This window comes from Onychostruthus taczanowskii, unplaced genomic scaffold (assembly GCF_017590055.1).
Source record: "Onychostruthus taczanowskii isolate IOZ18803 unplaced genomic scaffold, ASM1759005v1 scaffold18, whole genome shotgun sequence".
Taxonomy (NCBI): domain Eukaryota; kingdom Metazoa; phylum Chordata; class Aves; order Passeriformes; family Passeridae; genus Onychostruthus; species Onychostruthus taczanowskii.
The window spans coordinates 9,989,261-10,004,880 of NW_024499017.1; the positions used below are offsets into that span (position 1 = coordinate 9,989,261).

Genomic DNA, 15,620 nt, shown 5'->3' on the forward strand with positions numbered 1-15,620 from the left:
CCTCAGAGGTTTGAGATAAGAATGTTGTAAAACCAAACAAAACCAAACAAACCCTGAGGCCTCATGCTGGGGTTCCATTAGCAAGGCAGTATTGTGGAAGCTGATGTCCTCCCAGCCTGAAAAGAAAACTAAGTCCTTAAAGCATCAGCTCTCACAGAAACTTGAATTCACATGCGGTAGGGAACTGCGGGATCGCTGCCATCCTTCCCTACCACAATGCTTTATTAGCATTCTCAGAGAAGGGTTTAATGAGAGCCTAAGTGATTTTGCAGTTTTAGTTGTGGACTGTTGTTCAAATGAAGCAAAACAAATGCTGAGAAACCGCCCCCCTCCACCCCCAGACTCATCTAATTCCAAATACAATTTAAAAGTATGGTATTCCAATCAAGAGAAAGACAATTTCTTTTAAAGTCTGAATGCTGGATGAAGTCCCAGAATCTCAGCCCAGCTGCCCATTACACACACAGGCAATGCCCAATGGCAACGACAGCCACCCATGGCTGGAGCATTGCATAATGAGATTCTCATTAGGGAACAAGACACACAGCACAAGAACCATGGTTCAAACTCCACAGCACCACTGAACATCCTGCCCCTCCCCAAGAACCAAAGTTTAATCAGCTCAAGCATTACTAAATTCACACTAGATGGCTCACTTCAGTTGGACTCTGGTCCTGGACTTTTTAAGATCCAATACTAAGCAAAATAGAAGCAAAAGAGAAACATCAGCAAGAAAGACAAAGTTGTTCAACACTTCCATATTTTCAAGCCCAGCAGTTATTACAAAATAAGCACCACCAGCCTGCCAAAGGGAGGGACCAAACTTCACATGACAAGGGACAGACATACGTGAGCTGTCAGTGAGCACCACCTAACACACTTCAGGGTCACAGGCAGAAACACTTCTGGTGTCTGGTAACACTTCAGCAATTTGCAGGTAGCCATTTTCTGTAATAAAACCACTACTTAACCAACTTGCTTCTGTGTTCAAAGAAGAAACACTTTTCATTTAGAAACATGACCACGTGGGAAAGTGCTACAGCTTAGGAGCTTGCACATAAAATGTACTGGAGCCTGTGTCAGAGCCAAGAAATCAATGCAGGTTTGCTTTATGAATATTTCACTGCTAGGCTTACACCTCTGTCAAGAGTAGTTCAAGCGTAGATTTTATACAGCAGAATGTTTCTACCTCAGGTAGGAAGCTCGAGTAGGACTTAAATCCATCCATAAATGTATTTATACCATTGGAAATGCAGACAGGTATTTCAGAACACCCCACCATGTCTGCTTGTAACTCTGTACTTAAAGTACATTTAAAAAGTCACACAGGGCTGAGTTTTGGTTTTGTCTTGCTCACAATAACACACTATGGATGGTGCTTTTAAAGGCACATTTTGCAAATGCCCTATGAATAAAAGATTGTGCTGAAAATAAGTAGCTGGTTTTACTGTAGCACTGAGCCACCAGCTGAATGTGAACAGCAAAGCTCCCAGATTTAAAGACAATAAACTAAAATCTACCTTTTCTTCACAGTTTGTTCAACACAGTTCTGTTGAAACAGAACCAACCTTCCTCTCTCCCATTTTCAAAATTGCAGATTTTCTAGGAAGCTGTTTAGCTTCTCATGTGCTTTTCCATGCACCATGCCACTCTCATGTCCAGGTATCCCTCAGGAAATGACATGAAATTAAGGAGGCAGAATGCCCATTGATGAGAATGACTCCTCACTGGACTGAACAGAATCCTGCAATGCAGGAGAGCTCTCTGCAGAACCCTGAAAAAGGAAGACTCCACATGGAATTCATCTCAGCCACTGCTGTTACCAAAATGACCCAAAACCTTCTTTACATGGCACCACTGGACACTTCCCCAACCCACGGTCTCTCAGGACATGCAACTGCAGTGACATCTCCTGGCTGCTGGTGGTTCACCAGAACACACCTCACCCCTCACTTATTCAGCACAGCTATGCAGAAATTCACTCTCCATTTAAGAAATACATTCAAAGGAATCATTTTCCTACTAATAAGCAAGAAGAATAATGGGATGTGTTCCAAGTTTTTCTTGTGATGACCAACAATAAATCATTTCATAGCTCAGGTCACATCTTCCATGGGAAGAAAAATGTCTTGCCATCATTAACTCCTTTTCAGCTAGCAGTAATATATGATCAGGTTTTAAGTAATTGAACCAGTAGCATTTAATTAGCTCTGAAAACCTACCTCAGATCATGAATCACAGCCTTTCCACCTGCACAAAGTCCCCTTACTAGGTTAAAAGTATATTTCTCTTTCCATGTGTGATCCATCTTGAATATCTAATTAGGTGCTCCTGATATATGGATCATAGTTCATGTATCACAAGCAAAATACAGCAGACACAGTGTGTCCTTCTTTAAATAATTGAGTTTCACATCTTGCTTCACTGAGCTGTTAAAAAAAGACCAAAAAAAAAGGCTCATGCCCCTGGCAAAATGGCCACTCCTTGCTTCAGTTAACAAATTCCTTTCTGCAGAGAGCCAGCATTAAGGATGAGTAGCTTGGACATCCTGAGGAAATGTAGCAATAGCAATATTTCTTGTTGAAAGGCTGTACACAAAGAACTGCTATGATTTTAGACAAGAACACACTGATATTTTTCAAAAGACCCAGAGCACCAACTCTGGACCAAAGAGAATGGTGTTTCTATCCTAATACCACTTCAGATGGCTTCATCAGATGCTAAATAAATTAGTGCACTCAGTTAAATGCTGGGGGACATCTGTGGCCAGCACAAAACCAGGATCTCTCCTTGTATCAGACTGTATTAAGCATAATTTTTTTACACTAAATAAACTAATCCACAATCATTAACATAAAACAGTTTTTATTCTGCTTTCAAGTATGTTTCTGAAACTGTTATTATGCTTTTATGACAAGACTTACATAATTATAAGATTGGATTTTTTTGCTGAAAAAGAGGCAAAATTAGCAAATTTCTTTTGGAAGGCAGAAACTAAGATTCACAATCTGCTCAGATGTCAAACTGTAAACGTTGCCCAATATTTGGCTTGCTGTATTAAAAAAAAAGTTTCACTACAAAATCCTCTATTTTTAAATAAACTTTATAAAAAATAAAATTCAATAAAGTGGATTTTATCTCTCTGTTCTTCTCCCATCTTATTTTTAGCACAGTAGAAAAGATCACAAACCAAGGATGTTTCTGCTGACTTTTTTCAATTTGAAGAGAGCACAGGTTTCATTTTCATAATAAAGCAAGCAGTGAAAGCTGAACTGCCTTACTGAATTGGACACAGCTCATCTTTCCTCCAAATACTTCTTTCAGATGTTATCCTAAATTGTAAATAATGCTGCTTTTGATTGCATGCAACACTCAATTTAACTATGCAGAACATTTAAAGAGACTGATGGGATGAGTGCCCCACTCATGAAAAGCTGCTGAGAGAGGAAAGGATGTACAACATCCATTATATAAGCACCCACTTTGGAAAGTGTCTGTCCTGTGGATGGTAGAAATTTCAATGAGACTAGAACAGATTTACAAATCCACCCTTTACATAAAATAGCAAAATCTACAAACAATCTCCAGTTCTTGGTACTCTGTTTGGTAGGCATCCGGTAACAAGCTCCACTTGTGCAGCTGACATTAATCCTGAGGTTTTAAGAACATTTTCTTAGCTCTTTTACTAAGTCTTGTGTTACTATTCCCCTCTTCAACTTCATCATCTTCATCTTCGTCATCATCCTTGAGTACACGTTGGTCCCTTTTCCTCAAAAATTTCTTCCCTATCGTTCCCACTAATGTTTCATATCTGTAGAGAGAATAAAAAAAATTACACCTTCAGCTAAAATCAGAGGAAAAATCGTGGTGCACATCCTAAACATGATCTACAATTCAAGTGGTGTAAAAAAGCTGGTCATTAAAAGCTTGGAGAAGCACAAGTACTGCATGACTTATTACATTATTATTCAGTCTGATAGTTTCAATTTGTTAGCAGCTGGTAACAAGGAGGGAATTAGCATGGAATACCTGGATATCAAAGGGCAGAAAACCCCTACAAGTGATAGAGAATTTACCCCCAAATGTGGTGGATACTCAAGTGAATATACACCATCATTCCTGGAAAATCAGTTTGGTACAGTTCCATATCTATTGTGGGCTTTTTTTATTTAGTTTGTTTCCTTTTTGGGTTTTACTTCCCCACACATAATACAGTAACATATCATATTCCCAGCTAGTACTGATTATGTCATAAAACCTAACTTACCTTCTGGCCATTTCTTCATCTGACACATCAGCTTCCATCTTATCATCCTCTTCAATTTTTTCCTCCTTGCACTTAGAGTTCATTTGGATCATTAACTTCTGAAAATGAAGTGAGAAACAGCTTAAGCACGTAACCATGACACAATGGCAACAGTGCTCAAATTTACTGGTAGAAGAGCATAAGAGGTAAGAATCAAATGTAGTAATTATTTTCTGTTCCTGGTTAGGCTAGAGCCCATCATTATGAAAACCCATGAAGAAAAGGCAATGGAGACAGTGTTTTCAGTGTTTTGTACTACTCAGACATCCTAAAGGGCACTCCTCCAAACATCTCCAGGAGACCAGAGTTAGATCATAATTAATTTTTCATCATGATCTTAGCACACAGACCTTGAAATGGTTTTGTTAAAAAGAAAGAATATCTTCAAGGATTTTCAGTAAAAGCCATGAAGCAACCATATGCTCAGTCACAGGGACAGCAAGTTCAAAGTAACTAAAAGAATCTCCTAGTAAATTACCTTACATAGCCTTCTGCAAATCTCTTAGTCTTTACACCTTCATCCTCCTGCTTCAGGTTCAGTGCTAACCTTTTCATTACTGTCCCAGTGTACTTCTGTCAGCATGAATCATGCCAGAAAGAAATTAAAGACTCTTGCCCAGCATTTTTACTTTGGAACTCTAAGCCTTCATTGATACAAGTAAGTGTTGAATAAATAGGGTTGAGTGTTTGTAGATTGGACTCTGCATTCTATGTCAGGAGGAAAAGTGAGTTTTTGTTTTGGTGAGCAGCATGTGGGATGGTTTCCTCACTTCACAGAGGGAAAATCTGCAGGAGTCATGCAATTGCTGACCAACAACACAGGGAGCTAAAAAGATTCTATTTACCAGATGCTGCATTGATCAACATTTAGGATTGAATGATGGAGTTTCTGGACACGGGAGGATTTATGGAAGGTGGCTGCAAAGGCCAATAAGGCTGCAGTGTGAACACTCAAATGCCCATCCCCAAGGGCTTCAGTCCTAATGTGAGACAACCTCAAAGCAGGACACTGAAATGGTACCTCAATTTCGGGATTGAATCCTTTGAAGGACATTCTGCCATAAACGAGATCCTCACACCGCAGAAAGCTTCTCTCTTCTATTATATAGCTCCTGCACAAAACCCCAAACCCAGCATTTTGTTAAATCATGCACTTCAAAATAATCAAATTAAACAAATGCAAAAAGGATGTGCTGTCTTCCCCCCATACAAATAAACAAAACCACAGTGTATTTTAAACCATCAAATACTTTCTGCTCAATTGCCCTAATAAACCTTTCAGTACAAGGATCTTGGAATGCAAAGGAATCCTTTTTGCCAGTAAAGCTGTGCCAGTTCCACAAGCAAAATTAACTCTTCTGACAAAAAGCACTCTTTGCTCGTATGGTTCTGCCTACCTTAATACTTTTACCAGAATAAAAATACTACATAAATATCACTCCCCAGGTGGCACTAATATATCAGCAAAAGCTTCTAATTAATTTTTCATTGTGCTGTTAGACCTGGCATTAGTTGAGTCTGTCACGGTATAAAACACTGTGTCACTCTCTGTTCAGCAGACAGATTTCCCCCTTCTTCCTCCTTTTTTCCCTCATTTAATGAGCATGGAGTGAGAAAAGAAACATGACCCTGAGGCATTCATAATACACGTGTCAGATAAAAGTACTTCTGTGGATTGTTCCATCCTTTTCCTCACACATATGTACCTGTTCCCTCATCCTCTTCATCTCCCATGTAAATCAAACTCTCATGATCTTAGAACTTCGGCTGAAGAGCTTGGGCTCATTGTCCTGCCCCAAGGCAGTATCAGTCACACGTGTGCCATGAACAGCAGAGGTCCAGCTAACCTGTCCTCAAAAGACTTCCCGAGATGAAGAATCCAGTGTCTCCTCAGGCAATCTACTCCAGAGCTTCAATAGCCTTATTGTTACAAAAGTTCTCCCAATGTCCAGCTTGAATACTCCTTGCTCCAAATGAAGCTCAAATACCTTTTTGTCATATCCACCAAGAGTATTGGAAAAGAGTTCATCAATGGCCTTATTCCGCTACAGTTAATTTCTTAAGTCCCAGCTTTTTCAAAATTTTGTATGTTCTCCCTCAGTGTTATTTTTTTCCACTTCTGAAAGGATGAAACCCAAGCAATTTCAAAAGTAGTTCTCCTGCTATTTAAGGCACCTTTCTAGAGAGCAGGACACTTTTTTCCTTATTAGCTAAGCCTTTCTTTATTTTTGCCATTATCTCTCCTATTTCAAAACCAGGATTTGAAGTGAGCTGGACACAAGAAGACAGAACTGTCCTGAATCAACTTAACCATGTGTCTGGAGCTGAATTTACTAACACAAGGTTTCAAACTTTGTTTCTAATGAAGGGAAAAAGCAGCAATGAATGAATTGGACCCTGACTGAAAGAAACTAATTGCATGCATCTAGAAGAATGTGTGAGTGAAAGAAAACAACACACACAAGAATTGAAAGTAGGTCAAACTACACTAGGCAACCTCAAGAACAGCCCTAAAAAGAAGTAATAAAAAAGTTGTAATGCCAGTCTGTCACTATTTTTGCTTCTGTTAACTGGTTATTTATAATACTTATCTTACAGGAAAAAAATATGATATGCTATTTCCATTTCAAAACAATCCAATGACGATAAGAAGTACAAAAGATTACAAGCTTACTCTTTTTCCTTCAGATCTGGTACATCAAGATACCAGTGTTCTTCACTAATTATCTTCTTTTCTTCTTCTTCTAGTTGTTTTTTAGTTTGTGAATCCAAACCCCTTTGCATAAACTACAAAGAAAGATACAAACACACAGCTTCAGTTTTCGGCATCATGAGTATCTTGTGAACATGCAGTAATTACATGATAGCAATTAACCGTTACATAATGTTTAGCAGTTGATACAAAGTAAATGTTTTTTTGTGATTTTTTTTTTCTTTGAGTTTGGTCAAAGTTTGTGCAAACAGAAAATGGAAAATTAAAACAGCTGCTGATCACAGCTATCTACTGAAAGTCAACAGTCAGTCACACCTGCACTTACATATAAACAAACTATCCTGGCTAGTTTTGATGGATTGGAGTTGTCACAATTCCCTAATTTTACTGAGGTTTTTCTAATGTTTCACTAAAGGCCAGAAAGAAGATAATGGTGTTGAAGTTATTGCTGCACATCAGGAACCAACTCCACCCATACAAACAGCACTGGAGCTCAGAGCTGGAGGTGAATCATACCAGACTGGTGATTTTTTGAAACATCTGTACTTTCAAATATTCTCTTCTCAGATTTAATGAACTGGATTGCGTTTGTAGCTCTGAAGGCACAAACCTGCCTTTGGAAGTGGAAAAATGTAAGATTTTGTAACCAGACTATGAATGTTCTGTATCCAGCTGAGCTAAAGGCAGATGTTCCCAGCTCTTCAGTTCTCACTGACCCACCAAAGTCCAGCACTGATTTAAGGACTTGTTAACCCACTGCAGGAACAGGCTGCCAAAACAGCTGAGACCAAGAACGAAGTTTAGGGCAAGACTGCTAATTTTTCCTAATACAAGGACACTCCTGTCACTTGCTTCCTTGGTGATAATCTCTGTCAGAGAATGGGAACAGGCAGGTAGGAACTGTAACCTCTCAACAGCTGGGAGTAGAAGAAGACATCTGTCACAGCCTATAAAAAACTGCTGAGAGCACAGAACTACAGACCTGAGGCCTGTGAAACAGCATTTTAATTTCCATTTGTCTCAAGTCAGGTGCCTGAACTGAGTGACAACTAAGGCTAAACAATGTCAATGAAACATGCTGGGAAAAACCAGAACTCTTCAAAATTTCATGGTGATAATCCATATAGTCCCACCCTCCTAAAAGTTGGGACCTTCCTGAGGATCTACAGAAAGTGTTTGGATAATTGTACCTGCCAGAGGTCTGTCTACATTTATACCAACCTAACTCCCAGACAGAGGCAAGTCTAACAGTACAGTTCACACAGAGTCCTGTAAAAACATATAGGTGATATAGGTGTGCAGTGTATGTATTATAAACAACCCACACATCTTTTCACTCTTTACAAAATGCCCAACCAACCCAAACTCAGAAGTACAAGCCAACAGAGCTAGTGCTTCATTTTCTATTTCTATTTGCATCCACTGTACAAGATCTTTAATGAAAGAAAAATTGACTTCTGTTTTCTGAGTCGATTCAGAATATGTCAAAGTTTTCCAATTAAAATTACAGTATCTTCTTGAGGAAAATAAGTGAATCTATCATGTGGAAAAACATATTGCTCAAGGAAATTGGTTAGCCAGTCAAAAATCTCAACACAAGAAATTCTGCTACAAGAACCCAATTAAATAATCATTTCACACCCCATTTTAAAGATTATGTTCCTGAAGATTACTACAGGAAAAACCTAGATAAAAATTATGTGATCAGGTTTCTCTCGAATGTAAACACACACTGATGAATTAAAAATATACCAATGGTTGAAGGCACAGAATATGTAAGTCAGTAACTGAGGAGTTGTTTGGGTGAGTTTCCCCAAGCTATGAGAGCTGGATCAAACGGTGCAAGATCTAAAAGTGTGTCTCCATGTGTCCCAGTATTTACTGCAAATGGTCCTTCCAACACCAGCAGCCACAGGTCACTCTGGGAGCCACTGCACCCACCTGCTAATTCTGGTAATACATTGGATCACTACCTGCACAGGCAGCTGCTAAAGGCTTAATTAAAACATTTGTAAACAGGAGGATCTGCAGAAACAAAGTGCTAAATGCAAGATCTGTGCATGACCTTTTCAAAACCTACTGATCTCTTCAAAGCTGGTTATTACTGCCTGGACTGTGAACCTGCAAATGTCATGGCAGCATATTCACATGGCCGGTTCTCCATGGCCTTCCAGAGAAAAACAATCCAAAATCCTGCTTTTGAAGGCTTAGTATACTGGCAAACAACAAAAAGAAAAATTTCATTTTAAAAGCGTATTATATAAAAATAAGAAAAAGTAATGATGCTGCCATCCAGGTTATGGGAGTCTGTATCACACATTGCAGGCTGACTCAGTTCAACACCTACTCCCTTTTGAGAGCGAGGCAAGATGTATTTTGTTCCTTCTGTGTACAAGTTTTAGATTTAGAAGCATCTGTTAATTAGGGTAAATATTCCATCACCCAACTGTAGCAGAGTGCACTTTATGTGAAAAATTGAACTGAAGTCAGCTAACTCTTTTCAGCCAGAATGTGAAATATAGGCCCATATACGTGGGGAAAAACTGGCTAAATAAAACACCACAAGCAAGAAGCCACAAAGGCCCCATCATGTTCAGTTAAAAAATTGAATATTAACATAAAAAAAAAAAAAGGCGGCACTCAACTTTTTCTGGTTGTTTTCCAGCAATAAAGGACCATCAATCAAGAGAACGTACTCTACTGAATTAGGAGTTGTAGTACATGGTGTGAAGCAGAATCCATTAGCCAGTGAGCAGAGACTAATTTCACATGGTGACATGAGATTCACAATTCCAAGGGTAATAAGCACATCGGGATGTTACTAAGATCCCTGGCTTTTATCAGTTGGGAAAGCTGGTTAATACTGGATGTTAATCCCCATTCAGGCTGGGATTTCCTTAGCCACCCATGTAAACAGGGGTAAAAACGGACACACCAAACCTTTTTGTTTTTTCTCAACACTAAAACCCCCACCCCCAAGCACAGCAAACAGCATTGATATTTTCACTTCAATACGCTGTTCAAACCTTTTTATTTAAATTCACAACAAACAGCCCAGCTGCAGAGGAGCGAGCTGGAACGAAAGCACTCCCAAAAGCAGCGCTGGGGCTGGCCCTTGAGGCCAGACTTTCGCTGGAATCACGAGGCTGCTCTCCTGCACCGAGCCCTGCAGTCTGTAACCCCGCAGCTCGGTGCCGGCATCAGAGATTTCTTGCCGGGGGAGCAGCTCAGCAAACCCGAGAGCGACCCGTGGATAACCACATCTGTTTATCCAGAGCGTGGGTGGGGAGAGCAGGGCTGGCGCCGCGATGGGCTCGGCAATGCCCCACACCAGGGCTCCGGCACGGCCGCGTGTGGCCGGGCACACGCACCCCGGTCGCGCTCACAGCGCCGGGCCCCGCTCGCCATCGCTGCCGGCCCGGCCCTGCCGCCCCCGCTTCCAGCCCCCCCGCAGGCTTCAGGCTCGCCCTCCCCTCCTTCCCCGTCACCTTCATGCGCAGCAGGTTCTTGGACAGCTTGGTTTTCACGTCCCCAGCCATGGCGGCCCGCAGGCCGCGGCGGATCCCCGCGCTCGCGTAGCCGCGCACGCCGCGGGAGGAGCGGGGCGAGGCGAGGCGGCGGCGCGGCTCCACCCTCCGGCCGGGGGCGGCCGCGGGCACGGCACCCTACCCACGGCCCGGGAGCCGCCGGGGCTGGGAGATCCGCTGGTGGTGCAAAAGCAGCAGTAGAAATAAATTTTACGGCTGTGCGGGGTGAGGGAGATCGGGGGTGTGAGCACGACATAAATCCGCTTCGGTGTGAAATGGTAAATCAGTATGTGAACCTGACATGCTGTACACATGCTTGTGTGTTGTGTAGTACTGCCGGTTCGCAGTCTCGTCCATAATTTTCTGGTATTTCAAAAAAAGTAAAAAAATACTTCTCACACTGGTATTTGGAGACTTCTTCACCTAACAATCTTTTATTTTTTTACAATCAGCACTGACTTTTATTAAAAAAAAAATAATATCACAAAATGGTCCGATGTGATTAAAACTGGAAAGCACAAAAATTCAAAGATATTACAAAAAGCCTCAAAGCTTTGTTAGTCCTGAATCATGATTTGTGGATTCAAGGTTGGCAGCCCTGGTGTTGGACTGCCCTGCTGGGCACTGGAAGCTGAGGAGGAAATCCTAATAGGGAATTGCCAACTGACTCCCAGTCAGAAGCATGTACCACAATTTCTCTATATATCCTCATAAATCAGATTTCTGATGCCTGTTTTGATATTTGGCACATAAACTGGGTGATAAAGCAATAAGAGTGAGGGTTCAGTGTTCAAAACTTTAATGAACTGGTGTGCTCCAAAAGACAGTTTAGGGAGAAAAGTTCCCATATATGCAAGATGTAGGTCAAAGCTTGAAGAACTCTGTAAAGATTTATGCTCTAATAGACTCCACAGAAAGGTATAATGAAGGACAAATCCTGATTGCAGTGGGAAAGGAGGGAGAATTATCCACATCCAGGCACCCTTATTACACATTTACGCTCAGTGGACTAAAATGACCACAAATGCCAATGAAACATGGAGCCACAAATGCTTCAAGGCAAAGTCATAACACTGCATGAAAATATTTAATTTTCATACAGGGAAGGCACCTTCATTCCCAGGCTCTGTAAATGAGTTGAAGCTGCTCTCAAGTTCAAGGCCCCAGTGACAAAGTCACATTGTGAGTGTGGCAGCTAGGCTGTTTTGCTCCTTCTCTGTTCCCTTTCTCATTAACAGCTATCATCCCTTCCCAACAAAAGAAGGCTGGGAAGAAAGTTGCCATTTTCTGAATACAAATGTTCATCAAAGAATGAATATGTTTGAATCTTAGCAAGCAAACCAATAGGGGAAAGCTGTTAATTAATGTAATGGCACAGTACAGCCAGAATCTGTCCATTTTTGGTGTTATGTTCTATTTGCCGTGCATTTTAATAATGCATTTAATTTTTGTTGATCATTGCAAATCAGAGCCCTGTGTTTAATTGCTTGACCTCCAACGTCAGGGCTTTTCTGAGCAGTTTCGGTTCATTTGCAGTCCAGGAATGTACTTTGAATGATTTCTGCTAAATACTGTGCTCTCCTCAGCACTTCCGCAGCCACTGAGCTGGGGTAGTGCCTGGCTTTGCTTGGTGGCCTTTTCAAGAGTTGTTCTGTCCCTCCATCCTGCCGAATGTCCCAGCTGAACAATTCCTCAGCAGACTCTGCTCACAGCCTGTTTGGGATTTGGGCACTGCACATAACAGCTCCTCTCTACCTTTGTTGAGAAGGAGCATTCTGCCCCAAAATTCTTTGGGAGCTGCATTCTAATAATTTACGTCACCATGCAGTGTCTTACTGGGATGGGGAGAGTGCAAGAGGTTTTCCCCTTATCTAACCATGAAGATTATTCCTGGTGCTCCTGGTCCCCACTGCACCCCGTGTCTTGGTGCTGCACCCCAGGCTTGCACAGAGTTTCTGTCACTATTGGCACGTCAGCTAAAACCCTGCTTTGATACAGGCAGGGAGAAGCATTTTGCAGTAAAAGCAGTATAGGTTCTGTGATGTTTATTTAGAAAAGTGGAGATTGTAAAAAGGCTGCCAAGGAATGTGATCTATTTTGGCAGTAAAAAAGCCCAAAGGAAATTTTTGGGTTGCATCTCCCATCACTTGAATTGGATAGGGAGGTTATAGATAACAATCAGCTGCCTTGTGGACCAGATTATACTGTCTGGTAAATGTGAAGACACTCCATTGATTGCAGGAGAAATTTTTATGATTTACTGGTGGTGGTAACTCAGAGAAGAATCCAGCCCTGTAAATACGCCTGCTTGTGAAGTGGAGTGAAGGTGAGGAGAGTTAGGAGAGAAAAAGAATCTCTCTGTGTTTAGAGAAGAATGGAGGGTCATTGTAAATGACAATTAGATGCTCTCCCACAGCTGAGCGCTTCACAGCAGCTCCATTTTCAACCTGGAAATCAATTTCTTTTTCAAAACAAAACTACTCGGGAAATAACTTGGGTGAAAGGAGTTCTATCTCATCAAATACTGTACATTAAACAAGCAGATAAAAGATTTTTCTTCCTTGGAAATGTGGTCCCTTCTCCCTCTAGTAATTACAGAAGTCAAATCAAAGTTGTCATTAACATTATTTAAAGAGTAATCTCACTTGGAGCTACACATGTGGCAGCTGTGAAGTAATTTCACGCCAATGGGATCTAATTTGAGCGAACTCATGGCTTACTTTTCCCATAACCTTTTATTTATTCATATTATCGTAGTAGTGTGATTTTAGTGCAAAATGGGTATCTCAAACCGTACAGCAACCTATCAGTTGATTTGATTTCTTATGATTTGTCTTTGAATTCCGAGGCAGCTTTTTACAGCTCTCCGTACACCTGAAGCCTTTTTCCCCTCCTTGCAAATATCAAAATTCTTATAGTATGACGATGGAATCATTAATTTGTGTCAAACTCCTCCACTGTGTTTTAAGCAAGGACATTATGTGTTTTTCTCTGTGAATGAGGAAAAGAAAATGAGAAGTGGAGCTGTTTGCAAACCTGAAAGGAAGGTGTGAAGCGCTGCATGCACTGGGAGTGGGTGTGATCAGGTAAGCAATTTCATCCCCTGTGCTCCCCACGGAGAGAGTGTGAAATCCTCCATGTGGCAGAGGTGCCGTTCTCGTGTGGAGAACTCGTTTTTCATCTCTGCTGCTCCCTCCCCGCCCTGAGCCGCTAATGCATGCGGTGCATTGACAGCTGCTGAGGTGCTGGGTGCCGGGGGATTTGTTACAATATTCATCACCTTTGATGCGCTCCTGTACAACCCGCGCTGCTCATCCTCACCTCACCCACGGAGGATACAGGGTAGCTCCAGCTCTCCTTCACACCGCGCTGATTTACCCTCTTCGCTTTTGAAGATTCACTGATTCACCCTCTTTTTTTTTTTTTTTTTTCTTTTCTGGCATTGACTCCAGTTTAGGTGGCAGCTTGTGGCAGTGTATCTGAACAACTTAAGCCCACTGTGCACCAGCCATACTGCTTGTAGCTGTTCCTATCAGAGTTCTCTCAGAGCCCTCTGGAATGCATCAAAGTTACTAAGACATAAACTGTGCAAAGTTAAGAAAGAAGAGGCTGAGAAACAGAATACCAAGACCTAAAGAACTAGATAACAGAGGGCTGTGAACCACCTGGACTATAACTGATCACATGCTCTGAGGAGAGCATGCAGAAGGTGTGGACAAGCTAGAGGCACCAATGAAGAAGAGCACAATCAGCGTGTGCAGTAGAGTTAGAATGTGTAAATAAGTGTGTAATGTAAACAATAAATGGCTTCTGCTCAGTCATATTGGTTAGTTGTACAGGAGTCCTGTTTCCTGCAGCTGCTGACACACAGAGGGTGTTTTTAATCCCTGCCCCACGTTCTTCAGCTGACAGTGGGTTTTCCTGTGGATGGGAATGATGTGGAAAGAATGCAGCAGGAGCCAGACTCCTGTAATTTGGGTAACACGGATCTGTGAGCGCAGTTCACATTGCTGACTCTTTTAATAGCCTTCAGTAGTTCACAATTTGTGCAGCATGGAAAGGTGTGTTTTAAAAATGTGCTTGTGGCAAAACAGAGTTACAAAATCTGCAGAACAACTAAGAAGTGTCTTTGGAGAAAATGCCTGGTGTCAGTTTGGGAGAGGACAGTTCATTCTGAGTGCTTTTGGCTGGTCCAGTGGCAGGGTGACCTTTGTATGAATAAATAGAGTAATTCCTTTTTGATTGCAGAAAGAACCAGCCTCATAATGGCAGCTCCCTATATTCTGCCATCAGCTGAAGTGGTGGAGAGAACTCATGCTGGTCTGTCATTCTGCTAGCATGTGGAGAAGCTTAAATATTTGAAATTATTTGATATATGCCCGTGTTAGGAGCCAGAGCAAAGAGAATGACTGCAGAACTGTGTGGAGCATCCTTCTCTTTGCTTTCCTTTAAAAATCAGGAGGCTTTTAACTTTTTGGATTTGAAGGAATCACAATTAAAAAAGAAAATATCACCCTCCATTTGTTAACCATAAAAATGCAATCCAGCAGTGCTGCTGGTGCTTTGCTGTTTCCCAGGTCAATAAATGGCTCCCCTGACTTTAATAAACATTGATGCTGCAGGCTTGTTCTACAGTGATTGAACATTTTTATAGTTTCAACCACTCGCATTGCATGAAAGCTTTAAGTTTTTTTTTCCTTTTTTTTTTTCCCACCCCTCTTTTTCAGGAGGGCTGGTTCTGATTGATTAAATTGTCATTTTCAGAGTTAGTTGCTGAATTATAACTTGGCATTTTTAACCATGCGATTTGTTTAAAGAGACAGCGTTTTGATATAGCAAAGCAGCTGAGAATTTTTAAGCAGTAAAAGGAAATTTTGTTCACTTTGTTCTCAGCCTTTCATCACTGCCTGACAAAAATGCTCCTGAAAACAACATGAAGGCTATGATATGAAGAGAAGGTGCTTAGATCCGTGCTCACTTCTTTATTCCATCACGGAGCTGATCTGTGCAGAGCTATATTGCTTTCGATTAGTAGTTGGATACCTCATTGTTGTTCAAACGTTTATCTTTCTGA

At 41.3% G+C, this 15,620-nt stretch overlaps 1 protein-coding gene across 1 annotated transcript; it reads right to left on the bottom strand.

Annotated features, from left to right (window-relative positions):
- Positions 1-2,848: 2,848 nt before the first annotated feature.
- Positions 2,849-10,631, bottom strand: MPHOSPH6 (M-phase phosphoprotein 6). Its single transcript, XM_041400952.1, has 5 exons — positions 10,508-10,631; positions 6,981-7,093; positions 5,328-5,418; positions 4,268-4,365; positions 2,849-3,811 (listed from the first exon to the last, which is right to left on the bottom strand). The coding sequence occupies exons 1-5, from the start codon at positions 10,556-10,558 to the stop codon at positions 3,646-3,648; spliced, it is 519 nt and encodes a 172-aa protein (XP_041256886.1). The 5' UTR covers positions 10,559-10,631; the 3' UTR covers positions 2,849-3,645.
- Between the last annotated feature and the right edge of the window lie 4,989 nt (positions 10,632-15,620).

Coding starts and splice junctions, on each gene's coding strand:
- MPHOSPH6 (XM_041400952.1), bottom strand. CDS start 10,558: ATGGCTGGGGACGTGAAAACCAAGCTGTCCAAGAACCTGCTGCGCATG. Junction 5,419..6,980: donor CCAGATCTGAAGGAAAAAGA/GTAAGCTTGTAA, acceptor GGTTTTGTGCAG/GAGCTATATAATAGAAGAGA. Junction 4,366..5,327: donor GATTCAATCCCGAAATTGAG/GTACCATTTCAG, acceptor CTTCATTTTCAG/AAGTTAATGATCCAAATGAA.